At 53.9% G+C, this 16,288-nt stretch overlaps 7 protein-coding genes across 7 annotated transcripts; 4 read left to right on the top strand and 3 right to left on the bottom strand.

Moving 5' to 3' along the window:
* Positions 1-556: 556 nt before the first annotated feature.
* On the bottom strand, positions 557-2,005 carry N7482_002720 (RNA polymerase II-binding domain-containing protein; the record flags this gene model as incomplete). The annotated part of the gene is made up of 3 exons (XM_056684845.1): positions 557-1,114; positions 1,251-1,784; positions 1,856-2,005. The coding sequence occupies 3 exons, from the start codon at positions 2,003-2,005 to the stop codon at positions 557-559; spliced, it is 1,242 nt and encodes a 413-aa protein (XP_056548451.1).
* A 1,329-nt stretch (positions 2,006-3,334) lies between these two features.
* Positions 3,335-3,532, top strand: N7482_002719 (uncharacterized protein; the record flags this gene model as incomplete). Its single annotated transcript, XM_056684844.1, has 1 exon — positions 3,335-3,532. The coding sequence occupies one exon, from the start codon at positions 3,335-3,337 to the stop codon at positions 3,530-3,532; it is 198 nt and encodes a 65-aa protein (XP_056548450.1).
* Positions 3,533-4,393: 861 nt separating this feature from the next.
* N7482_002718 (uncharacterized protein) lies at positions 4,394-5,048 on the bottom strand (the record flags this gene model as incomplete). The annotated part of the gene is made up of 2 exons (XM_056684843.1): positions 4,394-4,810; positions 5,040-5,048. The coding sequence occupies 2 exons, from the start codon at positions 5,046-5,048 to the stop codon at positions 4,394-4,396; spliced, it is 426 nt and encodes a 141-aa protein (XP_056548449.1).
* A 457-nt stretch (positions 5,049-5,505) lies between these two features.
* Positions 5,506-8,081, top strand: N7482_002717 (TFIIH/NER complex ATPase/helicase subunit SSL2; the record flags this gene model as incomplete). Its single annotated transcript, XM_056684842.1, has 3 exons — positions 5,506-5,533; positions 5,591-5,698; positions 5,758-8,081. 3 exons carry the CDS (start codon positions 5,506-5,508, stop codon positions 8,079-8,081), a joined length of 2,460 nt encoding a protein of 819 aa, XP_056548448.1.
* A 1,015-nt stretch (positions 8,082-9,096) lies between these two features.
* N7482_002716 (questin oxidase family protein) lies at positions 9,097-10,657 on the top strand (the record flags this gene model as incomplete). The annotated part of the gene is made up of 5 exons (XM_056684841.1): positions 9,097-9,250; positions 9,303-9,605; positions 9,672-10,031; positions 10,090-10,497; positions 10,560-10,657. 5 exons carry the CDS (start codon positions 9,097-9,099, stop codon positions 10,655-10,657), a joined length of 1,323 nt encoding a protein of 440 aa, XP_056548447.1.
* Positions 10,658-11,127: 470 nt separating this feature from the next.
* N7482_002715 (uncharacterized protein) lies at positions 11,128-12,588 on the top strand (the record flags this gene model as incomplete). Its single annotated transcript, XM_056684840.1, has 1 exon — positions 11,128-12,588. One exon carries the CDS (start codon positions 11,128-11,130, stop codon positions 12,586-12,588), a length of 1,461 nt encoding a protein of 486 aa, XP_056548446.1.
* A 491-nt stretch (positions 12,589-13,079) lies between these two features.
* Positions 13,080-16,201, bottom strand: N7482_002714 (glutamine-dependent NAD(+) synthetase; the record flags this gene model as incomplete). The annotated part of the gene is made up of 15 exons (XM_056684839.1): positions 13,080-13,189; positions 13,251-13,306; positions 13,370-13,500; positions 13,553-13,927; positions 13,983-14,025; positions 14,076-14,079; positions 14,130-14,877; positions 14,926-15,090; positions 15,140-15,231; positions 15,294-15,319; positions 15,382-15,571; positions 15,639-15,697; positions 15,756-15,906; positions 15,961-16,079; positions 16,173-16,201. 15 exons carry the CDS (start codon positions 16,199-16,201, stop codon positions 13,080-13,082), a joined length of 2,298 nt encoding a protein of 765 aa, XP_056548445.1.
* Between the last annotated feature and the right edge of the window lie 87 nt (positions 16,202-16,288).

Below are 16,288 nucleotides of genomic sequence, written 5' to 3'. Positions count from 1 at the left end.
AGAGGTAGAAGGGCGATTATTCGTTGTGGTCGGAGAGGTTCACGCGTCGTGAGACGTGTTGGTGGCCGTCGTTTATTCTTCCATCTGTTGTGAAATTGTTCTATCCGAACCAGGTCCTTCACATGTCCACCCTGTAACGGATATGAAAGCAAGCAACAAGCACAACAAGCACACTACCTATGTACTAGCTTATAGTGTGGAGATCTTCATTTTAGCATACTGGGATAGAGATCGTGAGTTGGATTAGAAATACATCGCCGCTATCGCCAACCGCGCCCACCCTGTTGCCCCCAGTTGTCACCATACTGGCCCCCCGAATGGGGCGGAGGAAAGTGATATTGCCCACGAGGAAGTTGTTGACCTGGAGGCATAGGCATGGGAGGAGGATGTCCAGCAAACGCAGGAGGGAAAGCAGGAGGGTTCACACCCGGGCCAGGTGGGGGGAAGGGCATGCTCGACATATGCGGGGGCGGGGCGGGTGGCCAAGCGCCGGGGTATTGAGGTGGAGGTGGGGGGAGGGAAGTTGGTCCCCGGAGGAACGAGGGGATACTGGGTATTATGTACATTGTGCGCGTTGTGTGGATGGGCAGCCAGGTTTGGAGGTGGAGGAGCATGCGAGGGGGTGATGGGGAGGCGGGAAGCGTGGTGGTGACGGTTCCCGCGGCGTATAGGAGCTTTCGCGCGTGCGGGATCTGCGGCGGGAGCGGCTCCTCGACCGTGAGGGTGAGTCGTAGCCCCGAGCCTCCCGGTGGCCGGTGCGAGATCGGCTGCGTGATAAGGAGTCAGAGCGTCTGCTACCCTGGCTCAGCGAGCTGTCGCTGTACCGTCGCCGTTTGAGGCTACCACGAGACCGGCTGTGGCTTCGGCTGCGACTGCGGGATTGGTCAGGTCGCCTTTTCATTTGCTGGCAGAATGCGCGCGACCAGCCGTAGTAGGTATCGCCATCCAGGGTCTCTCCGCTGATCTCGTCCCGGGTGACACGCTGGCCTAGCTCATCGATATCCATATTTCCATCATCCTTGACGAGCTCTTCCGCGCCGTATATTTGATCAACCTCCTCTAAGAACCCTTTCAGAGCTTGGATCAGAGACTGGTCAGCGGGACCAGCCAGGAACTGCAGCGGTTTGATGCTCTCAGTGCGGAGCGGGATGGTCGAGTTGGGGATGATATGGGGGATCCAGTTGCCGGCCGGAAGGTCGTAGTAGGGGGGTGGACGGGTCACCGTGAGTCGATGGCATGATAAAGGGCACCTCTTTCCCGGGAAGCTTCTTGGCTGCATCGGTCTCATCGATCAAGACATCGGTTGATGAAGACGGGGCGGCCCCCATGGAAGCCGAGTTCTTGACCACCTCCCGCAATTTATAGACTAGTTCGGGACCAAAGTATCCGTGCTCGGACCAGATGTCGAGTAGATCATCTAGTCGCCGGTGGTGCCGGGGATGCTTCTGCTGATCGTAGGCGGCTGCGTGCCCAAGCAGGTCCACCATGTACGGCTGCAGGGACCCGCTCACCGTGGAGAAGGTGGTCGTGGTATCCAAGTGGTACTTGCTGTGGTGGAACAGATCATTGAGGAGATAGAGTATGTGGAGCCGCCGGCGCTTCACTGAGGTCTTGGACCGAGCGCCAGGGCCAGCATCGGTGCCAGCACTAGGACCGGCACTAGCATCAGCACCTGCGGCGGCCGGTTCTTCGAAGAAGCCGGCCAGGGCGACGAGATACTTGGCCAGTCCCCCCACGCGGTTAGCGGAGTAAGCGACATAGTGGAGCAGCCATGCTTTGCAGGTCTGTGTGGGCCGAGGGGCAATTTAGTATGACTGGGCCGCGATATGAGGAGAATGCGTGTCACGAATCAGACCTGGATGTTTGCTGGGGAGCAATGGTTTAGGACGCGGTCGAGGGCCGTATGGAAGGCGGCAATGTCATCGCGCGGGACTGATGATGGATCCGGGCGCAAGAGGCCCGCGGAGAAGGAGGCCTTCGCAATGGCTATCTGGTGGGAGGCCATTTGGGGGGTTTGTCGGGAAGGCTCATCCGGTCTGGGGAGGAGCTTGAAAGAGGACCTTGAAAGAGGACCCAGCTTCCCGCTGCGATTGCGGGTTTATCACACGTGACTTGCTAGAGCGGAGCTCCTCCGAAGGGGCCATTTTGACTACGCGGTTGCGCTTCTACGTTGAACCCGATTGACTAGTCGACTGGTTGAATATTTGACTAGCATACACTAGCTGGAACGATCCGTGAGAAAGTGTGGCCTCTCAGGGTGGGCTCTCATTGACTTGGTCGGGGAGCTGCACCCTACTCGGGGAGGGCGGCTCTGGCGGTCTACCCTTTAGCCCTGGGGTCGCAGACATGCTGCGCTTTGCCTCCCCTCCCCACTTGCTCGGCAAGTCATTTGCAGCGTAAAAGATAAGATGATTACGCACTGGCAGGGCGCTCGGGTGGTGCCTGCCTGCCCTTCGTCTAGTCGAGCCATATTTCCCCGAGGAGCTAGCTGGTCGGTCGGATACTTGCCCTCCCGCGTCATTCCATGCATTCCATTCATTGCATGAGCGGTCTCGGGAGAACTCCACGAGCGCGGCGCCTGACCCCTTTCACACTCTTAACTATAGCCAGCTTGTTGCTCCGCCCTTGGAGGGGCAAGTCGCCCCACCCATTCCCATTCGGCTGCTCTGACACTGCAGGACCCCGCGATGGCGCGAGAAGAGCTCCTGGTGCACACCATGTCCGGATGAGTTGTTGGTACCCAAGGCAGCCAACTACAGCCACAAGGTATGGCGTACAGCCGCTCGATAAGCGGGCCATCATCCTCGGTCATCACATCATAGTGTATAGTCCTCCGTAATATCTCGCTGTTCGTGCCGACAGCTCGATCCGCCAGCCAATCTATGAGCTTCCCGTTCGGGGCACATAGTGATGTGTCTGGGTATGACTAGTAGTGTCTGATCACTCCGGATGAATGTTCCCTGGGAACATCAGCCCATTGCCCGCGGTGGGCCCCGCCGCGATGACTCTCTGCATGATTGAGTGGAGTGGATCGGCATGGTAGCACGATGTAGGGCACTCCCCACACGGGTCACTCGCGCCTTCGCATGGCCTGACTTGCTCAGCCGGTATCTATAAATGGCCTTGGCCCCCGATATGACCGTCTTTGTCTGCCCAGCTGTTCCGTTTTCAACGCTAGAGCTACAAATCTACACTGTCCCGTTGACTTCCACTGCTATACTCCACTCCCATCTTGCTGTATACTCCTCGAGTCACCACCGCCACCACTCCTAATCCACCAGTCACCTTGTCCTCATTCTCCGGAATCTCCGAATCTCTCACCATTACCACCACCATGGCCGCAGTCGTCGCCGCACAGCTTGCCCGCCCTTCCATTCGGCACTTCTCTGCCCACCGGCCGCGCCCCGACAGCCGCGCGGCTCGAGCAGTCGCCATGTCCTGCATCGTCTCAGGCGTGGTCCTCCCCTTCGTGCCGCCCGCTCTCGAGAGCTCGCGCCAAAGAAACTCGGGCTCCCCAGACAACACCAAGTGAGCCCATACCTCCATGCCTCCATACCTCTCCACCCCCATGTTTACTTCGCATCGTTCACACGGCAATATGGGGATGGGATCAACGATCGACGAGCAACCCACTCTAACCCATCCTGCACAGGCCCCACCCCCCGCTGTGCTTCCATGCCCGCTAGAACACTCCCGCCGTGCGCCACGCATGGCGCGCGTTGTGACGACTCTGCTTTTCATTTTGCAACCTTGGATCTACGGTGGAGGTTCTGATGTCCGGCGCCGGCGCCGATGCGGGACCTCTTGAGACCATGTATTTTTGTCGAGGGCGTTCAGGGACCCGGGCGTTTCGTTACGTTTGCTTTTTCATTCTGAATCTCTGCTCTCGTTGGAGAGCGTGTTGCACATGGGGTTGATGGCATGGCAAGGAGATATGATTCATCTAAGATCTCGATGGACGCGGCGTGTCTGGATAGATGATTATGCAGAGCATATCCTGTATGCATGAAAACCGGATACATTCCATAGCACTGGGCAGTGATAAAGGACTATTTCACTCACACCGAATATCATGATCATTGCAGCGGAGCCTACACCTCGCACGCACCCTATCGTAATGATACTCTTGAATGGGTTGCTTTGGCGTCTCCACACATCCTCTTGGAACTCTGCTAGCCACGGTTAGATCAAGTGTTCTATGTACGTCCCATACACCAATATCCCAGACCCACCAACCAAAATGGAAGCGATCATTGTAACAAGATAGTCTTCATTGGAAAGATCTCAAAAGGACCCCGGTCATGCCCAGCGTACCAACCCGGCGGCACACCGCACAGTATGTTTTGGTTTACAGATCAAATTGTACAAGAAGGTTCGGATACTATCGCGTCCCTCAACTGAACCGGTTCCCTCGCGGCGGCCGGAACGGCTCTGTCGCTTCGTATTTCCCCTTCTCCAGCACCCGGTCCTTATCGGTCATTGGTTCGTGTCGAGTCGGGGCCGGGTCGTGGGACGCTTCGGCACTGGGCGAGGCGACGTCGTCTGTGGCATTCTGGAATCGGGTCATGTTGGCGCGTTTCAGGCTGGCGTCATCGCTCGCGTTCGGGGTTGGTGCGGTGATGGCGGCCTGCCGTATGTGCTCGGCTTCCATGGCCTTCAGCTGAGCTTTGCGCTTGACTTCGGTTTCAAAGCGAGATTGGCGGTCGGCATTGATGGATTGTTTGGCAAAGTAGTAGGCCCCGCCGCCGGCTGTGGACGATGTGTAAGTTAGACTGGCGCTAGGAGAAGCTTGCCAACCCGATGTAATTTGCTGAAATCATGATTTGAAAGATTTCTAGGTTACCTACCCAAACAAAGGGTACCCCAGCCAACCCTGTGGTGGGTAAAGAGCTTTCTGTTAGCTTCGCAGTCCTGGGTTCAATTACATCCATGTTGATTCTAGGACGGGGAAATGTCTACTAACCAGGTGGATCTGATCTTATGGCAGAGAGAATGTTTAGCTATAGAACTGAGCGTCCAAAATTAGCTAGATAACTCACTGTGTTCATGGCGGTGGTGTGGGAGAGTTAAGGTGAAGAGAAATGGCATGATCCTCTACGTCAAGACAGCTCCGGGCGGATCGGGGCCTTGCTGCCTCCTGCCTCAGGCCATGATATGTCAGCCTGGAGGCTGAGAACCTTGAATTCAAGAGACCGGTCCCCTCTTCCTGAGTTCTTCTTTCTCTCATCATCCTCGCATCCCACGACATCCTCATCGCACTCGCTTATCCTCGCCTTCTTCGGACCCTTTACCCGCAGATCTGCGCCGTGTCCCCTACCTTGTCGAATAGAAGTGTCGCATCCTCAGCCGGCATCCGCCGCCTGTTTCCTGCGGCACCGGTGTTCGTGGCATGCAGTTTTGAATCATCATAACTGAGGCGGTTTTCGCCTCACCTAGCTTCTTCCGCAAGTCTCCTGTAACTACACCTCTTTCCTTCGTGGTTGAGCTCTTGCAGCCCCATATAAAATGGCACCGAAGCGCAAGGCGGCTGACGGTAAGCCGTGCACTCCATCTAACCGCCCGCACGCCAGATAACTAATATTTCGTATAGTTGGTCGGTCTACCAGCGATTCAAAGCGATCCACTCCAGTCCCTGATGCGACGGATATCTCTAGCAGTGACGAGTACTCGGATGGCCCGGAGGACACCAACTTGAAAGGTAGAGCACAGCGGCCTGCGCACATAATGTGACTTGGATACTAAAACCGGATGATCAAGATGTCGTCGAGAAGTTCACGTTGGAAACGTTCAGCAGGCGCTCGCAAGCTCAGAAGACCGATCCCCGGTTCGGTTACAAGGATCTGTCATCCCTCCCCCTCAAGCGCGACCACTACAACCGCCCACTATGGATCGAGCCGGTAAAAGGCACGATCATCCTCGAGAGTTTCTCGCCGCTGGCACCCCAGGCGCAGGACTTTCTGACCACCATCGCTGAACCGCTCTCGCGTCCCCGCTTCCTCCACGAATACCGCCTGACGGGCCACAGTTTGTATGCAGCTGTGTCAGTCGGCCTGAAGCCGCACGATATTGTCGCAGTCTTGGACCGCCTTTCAAAGACACCGTTACCTGAGAGTATCTCAACGTTCATCATTGAGTTTACCAAATCGTACGGCAAGATTAAGATGGTGTTGTATCACAATCGATACTACGTGGAAACAGCGGAGCCGGAAATGCTCCAGATGCTGTTGAAGGATGAAGTCATCGGACCACAGAGAATATCGAGCGAGGAGGGCATCATCGAGCGAGCGGCACCAAAGATGGGAGCCCTCGTGATCCCTGGAACCAAGGATGCGGCTGGTGTTCGAGAGACCGGCGGCCAAACGAAGTCGTCTGCGAATACTCGAAACGAAAACCAGGAGGAGGCTCAGGACTATGGAATCAACGATGTTGGGGAGGACTCCTCGGATTCCCTCACGTACAGTTTCGAAATTCCCCCTTCTGGGGTCGAAATTGTGAAGGCCCGTTGCCAGGCCATCGGCTGTCCGGCCTTGGAGGAGTATGATTTCCAGGGCGATACGGTCAACCCTAATCTTGAGATGGATCTGAAACCCGCGGCGCGGATTCGTCCATACCAAGAGATGAGCCTCAGTAAGATGTTTGGTAATGGACGCGCAAAGAGCGGTATCATTGTTCTACCATGCGGTGCCGGTAAGACGCTGGTGGGAATTACCGCGGCGGCTACCATTAAAAAGGGTACGATTGTCCTGTGCACCAGTTCCATGTCCGTGGTTCAGTGGCGGAATGAGTTCTTGCGCTGGACGACCATCGACCCGAGCGATATTGCCATGTTCACATCCGACCACAAGGACAAATTCAAGCGGTCGACTGGTGTCATTGTGTCCACCTACTCCATGGTGGCGCAGACCCGAGCACGGTCGTATGAGGCACAAAAGATGATGGATTGGCTTCAATCTCGAGAATGGGGTATGATGATTCTTGACGAGGTACACGTCGTGCCGGCCTCGATGTTCCGAAAAGTCACATCTGCCATTGCTGCGCAGAGTAAACTCGGTCTCACTGCGACTCTACTACGTGAAGACGACAAGATCAAGGATCTGAATTTCCTGATTGGGCCAAAACTGTACGAGGCGAACTGGATGGAGCTTGCCGCCCTCGGCCACATCGCCAAGGTCCAGTGTGCCGAGGTGTGGTGTCCAATGACGACCGAGTTCTACTCGGAGTATTTGCGAGAAAGCTCGAGGAAACAGGCTCTGCTGTATATCATGAACCCACGCAAGTTCCAGGCTTGTCAATTCTTGATTGACTTCCACGAGAAGCGCGGTGATAAGATCATTGTTTTCTCCGACAACGTCTACGCCTTGGAGCGATACGCACTCAAGCTGAAAAAGGCCTACATCTTCGGCGGAACACCCCAGAACGAGCGTTTGCGTATTTTGGAGAATTTCCAACACAACGAACAAGTTAACACCATCTTCCTTTCCAAGATTGGCGATACCTCGCTGGATCTGCCTGAGGCTACGTGCCTTATCCAGATCTCGTCTCACTACGGTTCCCGCCGCCAGGAAGCACAGCGTCTGGGTCGAATTCTTCGAGCCAAACGCCGAAACGACGAGGGTTTCAACGCCTTCTTCTACTCGCTGGTATCCAAGGACACCAGCGAGATGAACTACTCGAACAAGCGCCAAGCCTTCCTGGTCGACCAGGGCTACGCCTTCAAGGTGATCACCCACCTGCAGGGTATTGACGAGTACGAAGGACTCCACTATTCCACCCCGGCCGAACGTCGCGAGCTGCTCCAAGAAGTCATGCTGCAGAACGAGTCCAAGGCCGACGTGGAGCAAGTCACCGACGACCTGTTGTCAATGCGCACCGGGCGCAACACGACGAAGAAGGCGAAAGCGAAGCGCAGCGCCGCGACACTGAGCGGCCTGGCGGGCGGCGATGACATGGCGTACATCGAATACAACAAGAGCAGGAACAAGCAGCTGAAGGACAAGGCCGGCCAGCACCCGCTGTTCAAGAAGATGGAGCGGGACCGTCAGCGCCGGAAGAAGGAGCGCGAGGCGGCTCACGATGAATAATCAATAGAATCAGCAACAGTTGAAAGCTAGCAGACGCAACAAGCAAGACGATGGCGAGGCAGAGACCCGCACTTCCCATACAATCCCACACCTCCGAAGAAAATGGTTTCACAAACGAACGGTCTAGCTCGGACCCAGATTGTAGAGCGAGCGGGCCCGTTCGGTGGATTCAGCAGCGTAGTATCTTTTGTGCTCAATGTTCATTGGGACTTATCCAGGCGTGCTGTTAGGGATCTTAGATGGCCCCTGCTGTTTTGATGCATTGACGGGTCGCCACGGCCGCATGTGACATATTGTGCATCGATTCCCTTAAAGAAGAATGACAAAGTTGATAATCACATGGATGCTCCCTGGTCCCCCATCCAAAGTCCCTATGCCACTTGTGCCGATCAGCGCCGTAGCCGACGTAGCTGGCCATCTCAGTTACAACCAACCTGCTCCCGACTGGCCCAGACAGACCATCCATTATTCAGAAAATACGAGGCACCATCGACAATTCGTCAGCAAGCCAGGCCCAGTCCAACCAAGATAAACTAGTCCGTGCCCCGGCGGGAAAATGACGTCTGTTCGTGTCGACGGAACCACGAGGCCCGACGTCTCCGCTTTCTGGGAGAGCGTGCTCAACTAATAGCGGGCCCCTGATAGGCCCGTGTACTCTGCAGAGCTACCCCGGCTTTGGTCATACAGCTGAATTACTGTTTTGCCCCGTGGAATCTGCTTGGGTAATGCCGTCGGGTCTAGGCGCGGATCAGAGCATAAAAGGATCATGCTTCCCCAGACAACAGCTCTCCGCCGCCTCAGCCTCAGCCTCGGCATCACAACAGCCCGTGCGAATAAGCCATCAGCTCGAACTGCCGCGAGATATTCTTGTGTCCTGGGTCCTCGACCGATCCTGTTTTCCGTCCCGACCAAGCTTTTGCCACGCCTAGCTGCCCAGACTACAGCGCTACGGCCCGGTTTATACCGTCCTCTCAAAGCTCAATCTGTGCACCGCACGATCAGACAGCTTTCCATGATGGCGACTGCGTCGAAGATCCACCTGTCGCCGGAGACGGACTCCGGCATTTTTAGCTCCGGCGTGAGGGAGGATACAGCGCGGACGGCTAGCGTGGTGTTGCAGGAGGATATGGCGAACCACCATGTCTTCTTCAATGACGAGGGGTTTCATAGTATGTGATGCATTGCTGCTTCGATCATATCGTCTCGCTGACAATGGCATAGATCACATCCCACACTTGCTTTTAAGCATCTACGCCCTCGGCGGGTCGCCCGAGGACATCCTGGCGGCTTATAATAATAACAAAAACTACCAGCGGCCTAGTGTCCCTACTGTTGTCGAGGTCATCAATGACATGAATGACACGGAAAAATTCCAGGCGTATCTGGGGAAGGAGAAGCATTACTCGAATTTCCTGTCTTTCTTCCAGCGTCAGATTGATGAGAAGGGCGTCGGTGCTGTGCTGAACGAATACGTCTTTGCCGGGGACGGGCGGGCGGAAAGTATGCTGTCGCGGCTCTTTGGAGGTACGTCACTCCCCGTCTGTGCGATTTGAGTGGACTTGGGCTCTAATGATGATGACGATGGTGCAGGCCTCATCCACCCCCTCATTCATCTAGGCTTCGGGCTTGAGTTTAACCAGCCCGCCATCGTGGCCCAGGCCCTTGCACAGGCTGCGGTTCATGATGACTGGATGGGCCGCGATTTTTTCCTCCCGGCGGAGAAGCTGGCAGAGGGGATTGGAAAGCCGGGGAAGAAGTCGCTTCTGCAACTATTGGATGAAATTCGCAAAGACAACACCTTGGCTCACTCCGCCAAGTACACTGACACGAACAAGATCCGAGACGGGGTGCTGCACCGTGCCCCGCAGGAGATGCTGAAGTATGCTGCCCAATATACAGTCTCTGAAGACCAAGTGGAGGAGAGACTGGCGGATATGATTAATAACGTCGGTGAGTCTGGCTTGGGTCCTAAAGTTAGCTTCCGTGGAGTTCTGTTAACCCTCCTTAGTATACTACACAAGCGCCGCCCAACGACCCAGCAAGGTAGTCAAGCTGGACTTTTTCTTCATCCACTGTGTCAACTCGTCCATCTTCTTCTCTAAGCTCGCACTTCTCCCGATCCTGGATCAGCGGACTCGACTCCGTCTACTGGAATGGAAAGGCCGCATGGACCTACTGATGTACGTGTCGCGCGGCTGTCCAGACCTGCTACGGGACGAGATCATCCGCTATCCTGTGACGAATGAGTGGCCAGCGGTCTTTGCCCGCGGCGCGTCACACCCGTCTGACGATGGGCATTTGGCCAAGTTTGTGCGCGCTGTGGCACATGGGCAGAATGTGTGCAAAGCATACGAGAGCAAGGCATCACAGACGATGCCTGTATCTGGCAACATGTGGCTTCAGATCGCAAATATGGGTAGGTCGCATAACTTCTCTGCACGTGTTGCATGATTTTGGCCCTCGCTGACTAGCCAACAGCCATCGACTCCACCGTTGAGGAGAATCGGACGATGTGGATCCGCTCCACCGGATTCGACGAGGCATGGGAGCATCTCCCCGGACGCGCCCGGTTGTAATGATGCCATGGATACCCAGATTGTTGGAGAATGTACCTGGGGATTGATACTGTAACGGTGTATCCGACTCTGCTCATGTAATTTGAACCGTATTGATCTAATCTAAATTGATCACTCTAACGTTGAAGTATGGTTTTCGATCCAAGCTGTGGTGGGTCTAGGCTAGGTCCAGGCGCGCCGCCGTCTTCCCCGATAGGCACGTAGAAACCGGTAGGAAGAGACAGCCATGATGGATTGGCGATAGAAGAGAGGAACATGAAATTACGAGAATCGGAACGCGAATGAAGAGCATGAACGCACAATGGATGAAAGTAAAATTCCAAGCAGCAGCGGAAAAACAGGAACGAGTGGACCTCACGTGGCGAAGTGCAAGTGGGGCTGATTTCCCAACAGCTTCACCTTCAACCTCTTCAACGCTGACTCGCCCTTTCCCATCTCCGCACATCCCACAATCATCTGCCATCTACATTATGCCCGACGATCGCGAGCCCGAAGATCACAACCGGAACAAGAATACCTCCAATACTCCCCAGGGCCACGACGGGGAGGACGAGAGCAACCCGTTCGTCGCCTTTCGTCGCTTTGCCGACGAGCAAGTCTCTTCTGTTTTACAGTCGATCACCGGCCTTCCTTCCTCTGTGTCGCCGCCCCAGCCCGACCACTGGACGATCTTTACCGATGACAAGGCCTATAATAGCATGAAATTCCGGCAGAGCGATGGCGATAGCACAAACAATGCGGGGGAGCAGAACTATACGTCTGGCGGGGGCGCCGAGAGCCGGTCCTCGGGAAATCGAAATGACAACGATAACAGCAACAACAATGGCGGAACGTCCCTCACGGAGTCCTCACAAACCAAAAGATCAGTTGATATGGAGCCGAAGAACTCCCAGTCGCGACAGCGCCGCTCCCGTGAACCCTTCGACCCTCTCGGCCTCGACGCGCTCTCCTTCCCGCTCTTCACACAACCATTTCCCATGAACTCCATCTTTTCCATTTCCATGCCACCCATCTTTCAGCACTTCGATGATCAATGGCCTCTGAACTATATCACGTTCAGCCCATACTCCCCTCTGCATCTAGAGCGCCAGGCGCGCGACCGAGCACACCAGGAAAAGGGTGTGTTTTCCTCCCTCGTCTCCTCTCTGCAAAGAGAATCAGACCGTGATCCGAACGAGCCGCAGTGGCGCGAGGCTTTTGAAGATCTTCTTCGTTTAGAGAATGGGAAAAACCTCCTTGATCAAGACAGACTGGCTGCCGGCAGGACGGAGAGCGAGTGGGACTGGCTTAAGGGGATGGTGAAGCGCGGAAGCATGGGCAACCGGTTTGAATTTGTGTCCGGATTGAACAATCACGGGTCGATTGGCGCTCATGGCGATGAAAACCACCCTGACAAAATTCCGGTAGAAGGGAAGGAGTACTTGGGAGCGAATGCAGAATATGATGAAGCCGATGATGAGCTGGCCTTGTACGAGCGCTTCATGCAAGATCTTGAGGTCTGGCATCGCGAGTTCTCTCAAGGCATTACTAGGAGCAACATCCTACACTCTCTTCTGGAAGACCGCCGCGCTCATGCTCATCCTGGCCGCCCTCAATTCGAGGACAAGCAAGGCAATGATGATAACGAGAGCTGGCTCGACCTCGTCTCGGGTGGACACCGCAAATCCGTCCCCGAGACGCCCGACGAGATGATTTTGGCAGATGACACTTCATCGTCTCGCATTATTTCCACCATGTCCCGGACGGAACGAACACGTCTCCCAGATGGCTCGATTCAAACCAAGAAAGTTGTGACGAAGCGGTATGCGGATGGCCGCGAGGAGACAGACTCATCTGTTGAAACGACCCATCCGCATTCAGGGAATGTAGATTCTTCTGACTCAGGGGAGAACGGTACCAAGCCGAACAATGGCTGGTTCTGGAAGGAGTAATTTGGCCGCTTCTTGGACGACTCCTATGATGCTTGAAACCCACATGTATGCCAAGTTGGCATTCGACATGACCCATGACCCATTTCTTTTGCCCTCACTGCTCGCTAGCGATTTTTGGTTTTTTTGCGTTTTGACTTCTCCAGTCTTCTTTCCTTCCCGTCGTATATTTTGAACAATCTCTTGCTGTACATCTACATCTTACGCCCGAATTTCGCCATGCTTGATATGCATTGCACGTCGAAGTTTGCTCGATCTTAATAATAGCATTTCAACCTAGTGAATGACGCCCTTGTGATATACTTTATCTTTTTCACGAACACAGGTAGTCATATCAGTCGCAATCTGCAAGCAAATCACCTTTGTTTATTATCTAGCCACTATCATGGTCACGCGACCATACATGGATCTTTCTGCATACAGATGTAGATCTATATTTTAAGAAGAACCTCCCAACGAGGCGTAAGTAGGGCATAGGTAGGCACCAAGATTAATTAGTCCGCCTTGACACTCTTCTTCTGCGCTTTCCCGGTTGTCCAGCCTTTCGATTCCCAATACTCAACGCTATCCAACATTTTCTTGTATGCCCAGGTAAATGGAGGGTCTGAACTAAGACGTAAGCTTCAAATCTTTATTGTCTGCCGAAGGAATCCTTCAGGACTTACACAGGAACTGTCTGAGGTCATGTCTGTTATCCTCTGGCGAGTAATCGAGTGCGTGACTAGATGAGATAATGCAAGTTAGGTTGAAGGTATTTACGCTTTTGGGGGCTGGATTAACTGACTATGCTGGGGTAATCGTCGTCATTTTATGCCGGTTGATGGCTAGAAACATGTCAGTGTGCTGTTCATCCAGTAGGGTTAAAATCCGCAGGAGGATGTTGCTTGGATGCAAGTGGTCGCGGTGCTTGACGCGCTGGAGGCAGAAGGAACATCACGCCACCCATCCGTAAAGGGTTTTAACATACAATAGTAGTAGTAGAAATGTCTCGTCTTTTCGTAGATTTCACGAGGACTGAGCTCGTTGCCCCAGACGTGGAGCAATTTCTCGTACATAGACCAGGGGCCGAGTTTGGCCACTTTGCGGAGATAGCTGACTTGATGTTAGCTTTCCTTGATCCGTCGTCCAGATTGATATCATAGGGTACGGACCCGAATGTGCCCAGCTCGGCGTATTTAACTCCCATATCAACCTCGTCGGATTGTGCGGCTGCCAAGGGTTCCAGCTCGGCAGTTGGGGTCGCCTCGAGGAACTCGGTCAGAATAGGCATATCGAACTCATGGACCCCCCAGGCGATGAACCGTTTGAGGTCGACCTTGTTGAGACTGCCGATTGGATTGAGCTATAAGGCTGTCAGGATCAAGTATCGCAACCTCTCAATCAGGACAGGTCCTTACATCGGCCGAGGAAGCGTCATACTTGGTGAGGTAACCTCGCAAGCTATATATGATTAGCAAATTTCGACTTGAACAGATAGCGCCAGCACAAACCATTCTAGAATCTCAGTTAGTAAAATCTACAGAACGCGCAGGGGGGCAGCTTACCATCAACATTAGACGATGCAAGAACCAGCAAGCCACCACCGCCCGGGCGTTGGCGGACAGTCGGCAGCAACGACGCAAACAAATAAGAAAAGACCATTCTCATGCGAGCCTGTACGTTCTGCAGAGCCAAATTTTCCGCAGGCGCACCGCCGTGGAATCTAAACCGTGGTTGGAAGTTTGTGACGACCGTGAAGACGTTCATGATGGCGGTGACTACCGTGTCGAAATTGAAATCGATGTGGTAAGAACCGATATCTTGAGCAAGTCTCTTGGCCCGGTCCCTTGTCTCATGGCTAGAATTCTGAGTGCCCATGTAGGCAGTATGGAAGATGCACATGCAAATCTCCTGGGGAGATGAGGGAAGCCAATCCGAATCGGCCGGTTTAGCACAAAGGCGACGAACGTCCTTGATAACCTGCTCATTACCTTCACTAACAGCCTTCATGACTTGACGGCACATCGAGTGCACAATCAATGAGGAGGAACAGCTGTCAATACCACCGCTTAGCGCAAGGAAAAAGCCAGCAACACCGCATCGCCGAAGGTAGTCCCATAACCAGCAAGCCGGCCCAAGAGCAATCTCCTCTTCCGGTGCATGGATGCGAGGCTTCATAGGCATGGATACTGTGAGGCTGGGATCGGCATCTTGGGTGCGGCGCGAGAGTCTCACGTCAAGATCAATACGCTGGAAGGGTGACTGCTTGCTTGCTTGCATTCCACGGCTAACACTGGATCGGTACGTTCGGACCTATCTCACATCAGTATCTTGTACTCAAAGAAGGTGAGATGATCCTACCTCTTCAATATCCACAGTAGCCGTGACGACTTCAACATCGTTCAGGGAAAATTGTGAGCCCTGGGCCACAATCTCACCGTTGATAACGATCATGGCACACCCGTCATAGTACAGTCTGTCGCCATCACAGCCTTGTTGGTTGGCGTAGAGATAGATACCTCCGCTCTATTCGTTGTTAGATAATATCCCAAAGGGGTTTTATGGTGTCCATTACCAATTTGGTGGCCTGGGTAATTAAATTCAGCCGTGTATCGAGCTTCCGAAGCTCGTGATGGCTACCTGAGGAGTTGGAGATAATTTCGACACCTTTGTCAAGAAATATTAGACAACGAAAACACCCAGGTTTCCATACATATAATGAAACGTACCTGCCAAGCCATAGGGAATGTGAGGCCTTTGAGAAATTAGCAAATCATATCAGAAGGAAGCAGCAGCCCATGCAGACTTTCAACTTACCCATTTGGCGTAAATAGTTCTTCGCAGGTCTCCAAGCCTAGGCAAGTATCTCGTGTGCTGATCACGGCATCGCCGAATGGCACCTTGTATTGTCCAGTGATTTTGCCAACAATCTGCTCCAAATAGTAATCCTCCGTCTCCTGGGGGCGCTGCCAGGGAGTAAAATGACGGTATTCGCGATAATTGCCATCTAAAACGTAAAACGAGTACATCAACCATGTTTTTCCCCTTTATAATTATGGAAGGGCGAAACGAACCATTCGCCAGCCACATCTTAGGGCGGATCAGAACGATCTTCCGGTTGTAGAAAATGACGCTAGCAAAGACATTATAGTTAGCGGCAATATCTATGGTGGGGACCAAAAAAAACCCACCGACAATTGTATCGAACATTTCTGTGTCGAACTGGCATACCAACATCTACCACAATGTCCTGGCAGTCTGGGTGGGCGATGATCTGGGAAAGCATTTCCCATGAATGAAGGAAGGTATCGCCTTCGAGAAAGGCATCGAGACAGCCATACCCTGCCGGACAGGTGTCAGTATATTCGAGCTAAGCGTCGTGTTAGGTCAATTTACCGGTAATCTCGAGCTCAGGGCCAACCCGCAGAGTAGCTCCGGCGGCTTTTGCCTGCTTAATGCTCTCGATGATCCTGTCACGGTTGCCCTCCCAGTCTAGAGCCCATTGGTTCAGGTTGCTGCCGTCAGTTAGCGTAATGCGGCGGGGGAGGAGGGGTAATGAAGCTCCGGGAGGGAAGGGTAGGCTCCAAGAGACGAGGAGAAGCTCCTACCATGTTGCTAGAGTTACCAGGTGCCCCATAATGAAGATCTAGTGTCTGCTCCCGTGTGCGATAAGTCGCGAAGCGAAGCTCCCTCCTCTCATGGAAATGAATCACCTAGTCACGTG

Source organism: Penicillium canariense, assembly GCF_028826845.1.
Source record: "Penicillium canariense strain IBT 26290 chromosome Unknown utg000001l_segment0_segment0, whole genome shotgun sequence".
Taxonomy (NCBI): Eukaryota; Fungi; Ascomycota; class Eurotiomycetes; order Eurotiales; family Aspergillaceae; genus Penicillium; species Penicillium canariense.
The sequence above is the reverse complement of the archived record's forward strand: the minus strand, read 5'-3'. Positions and strand labels throughout refer to the sequence as shown.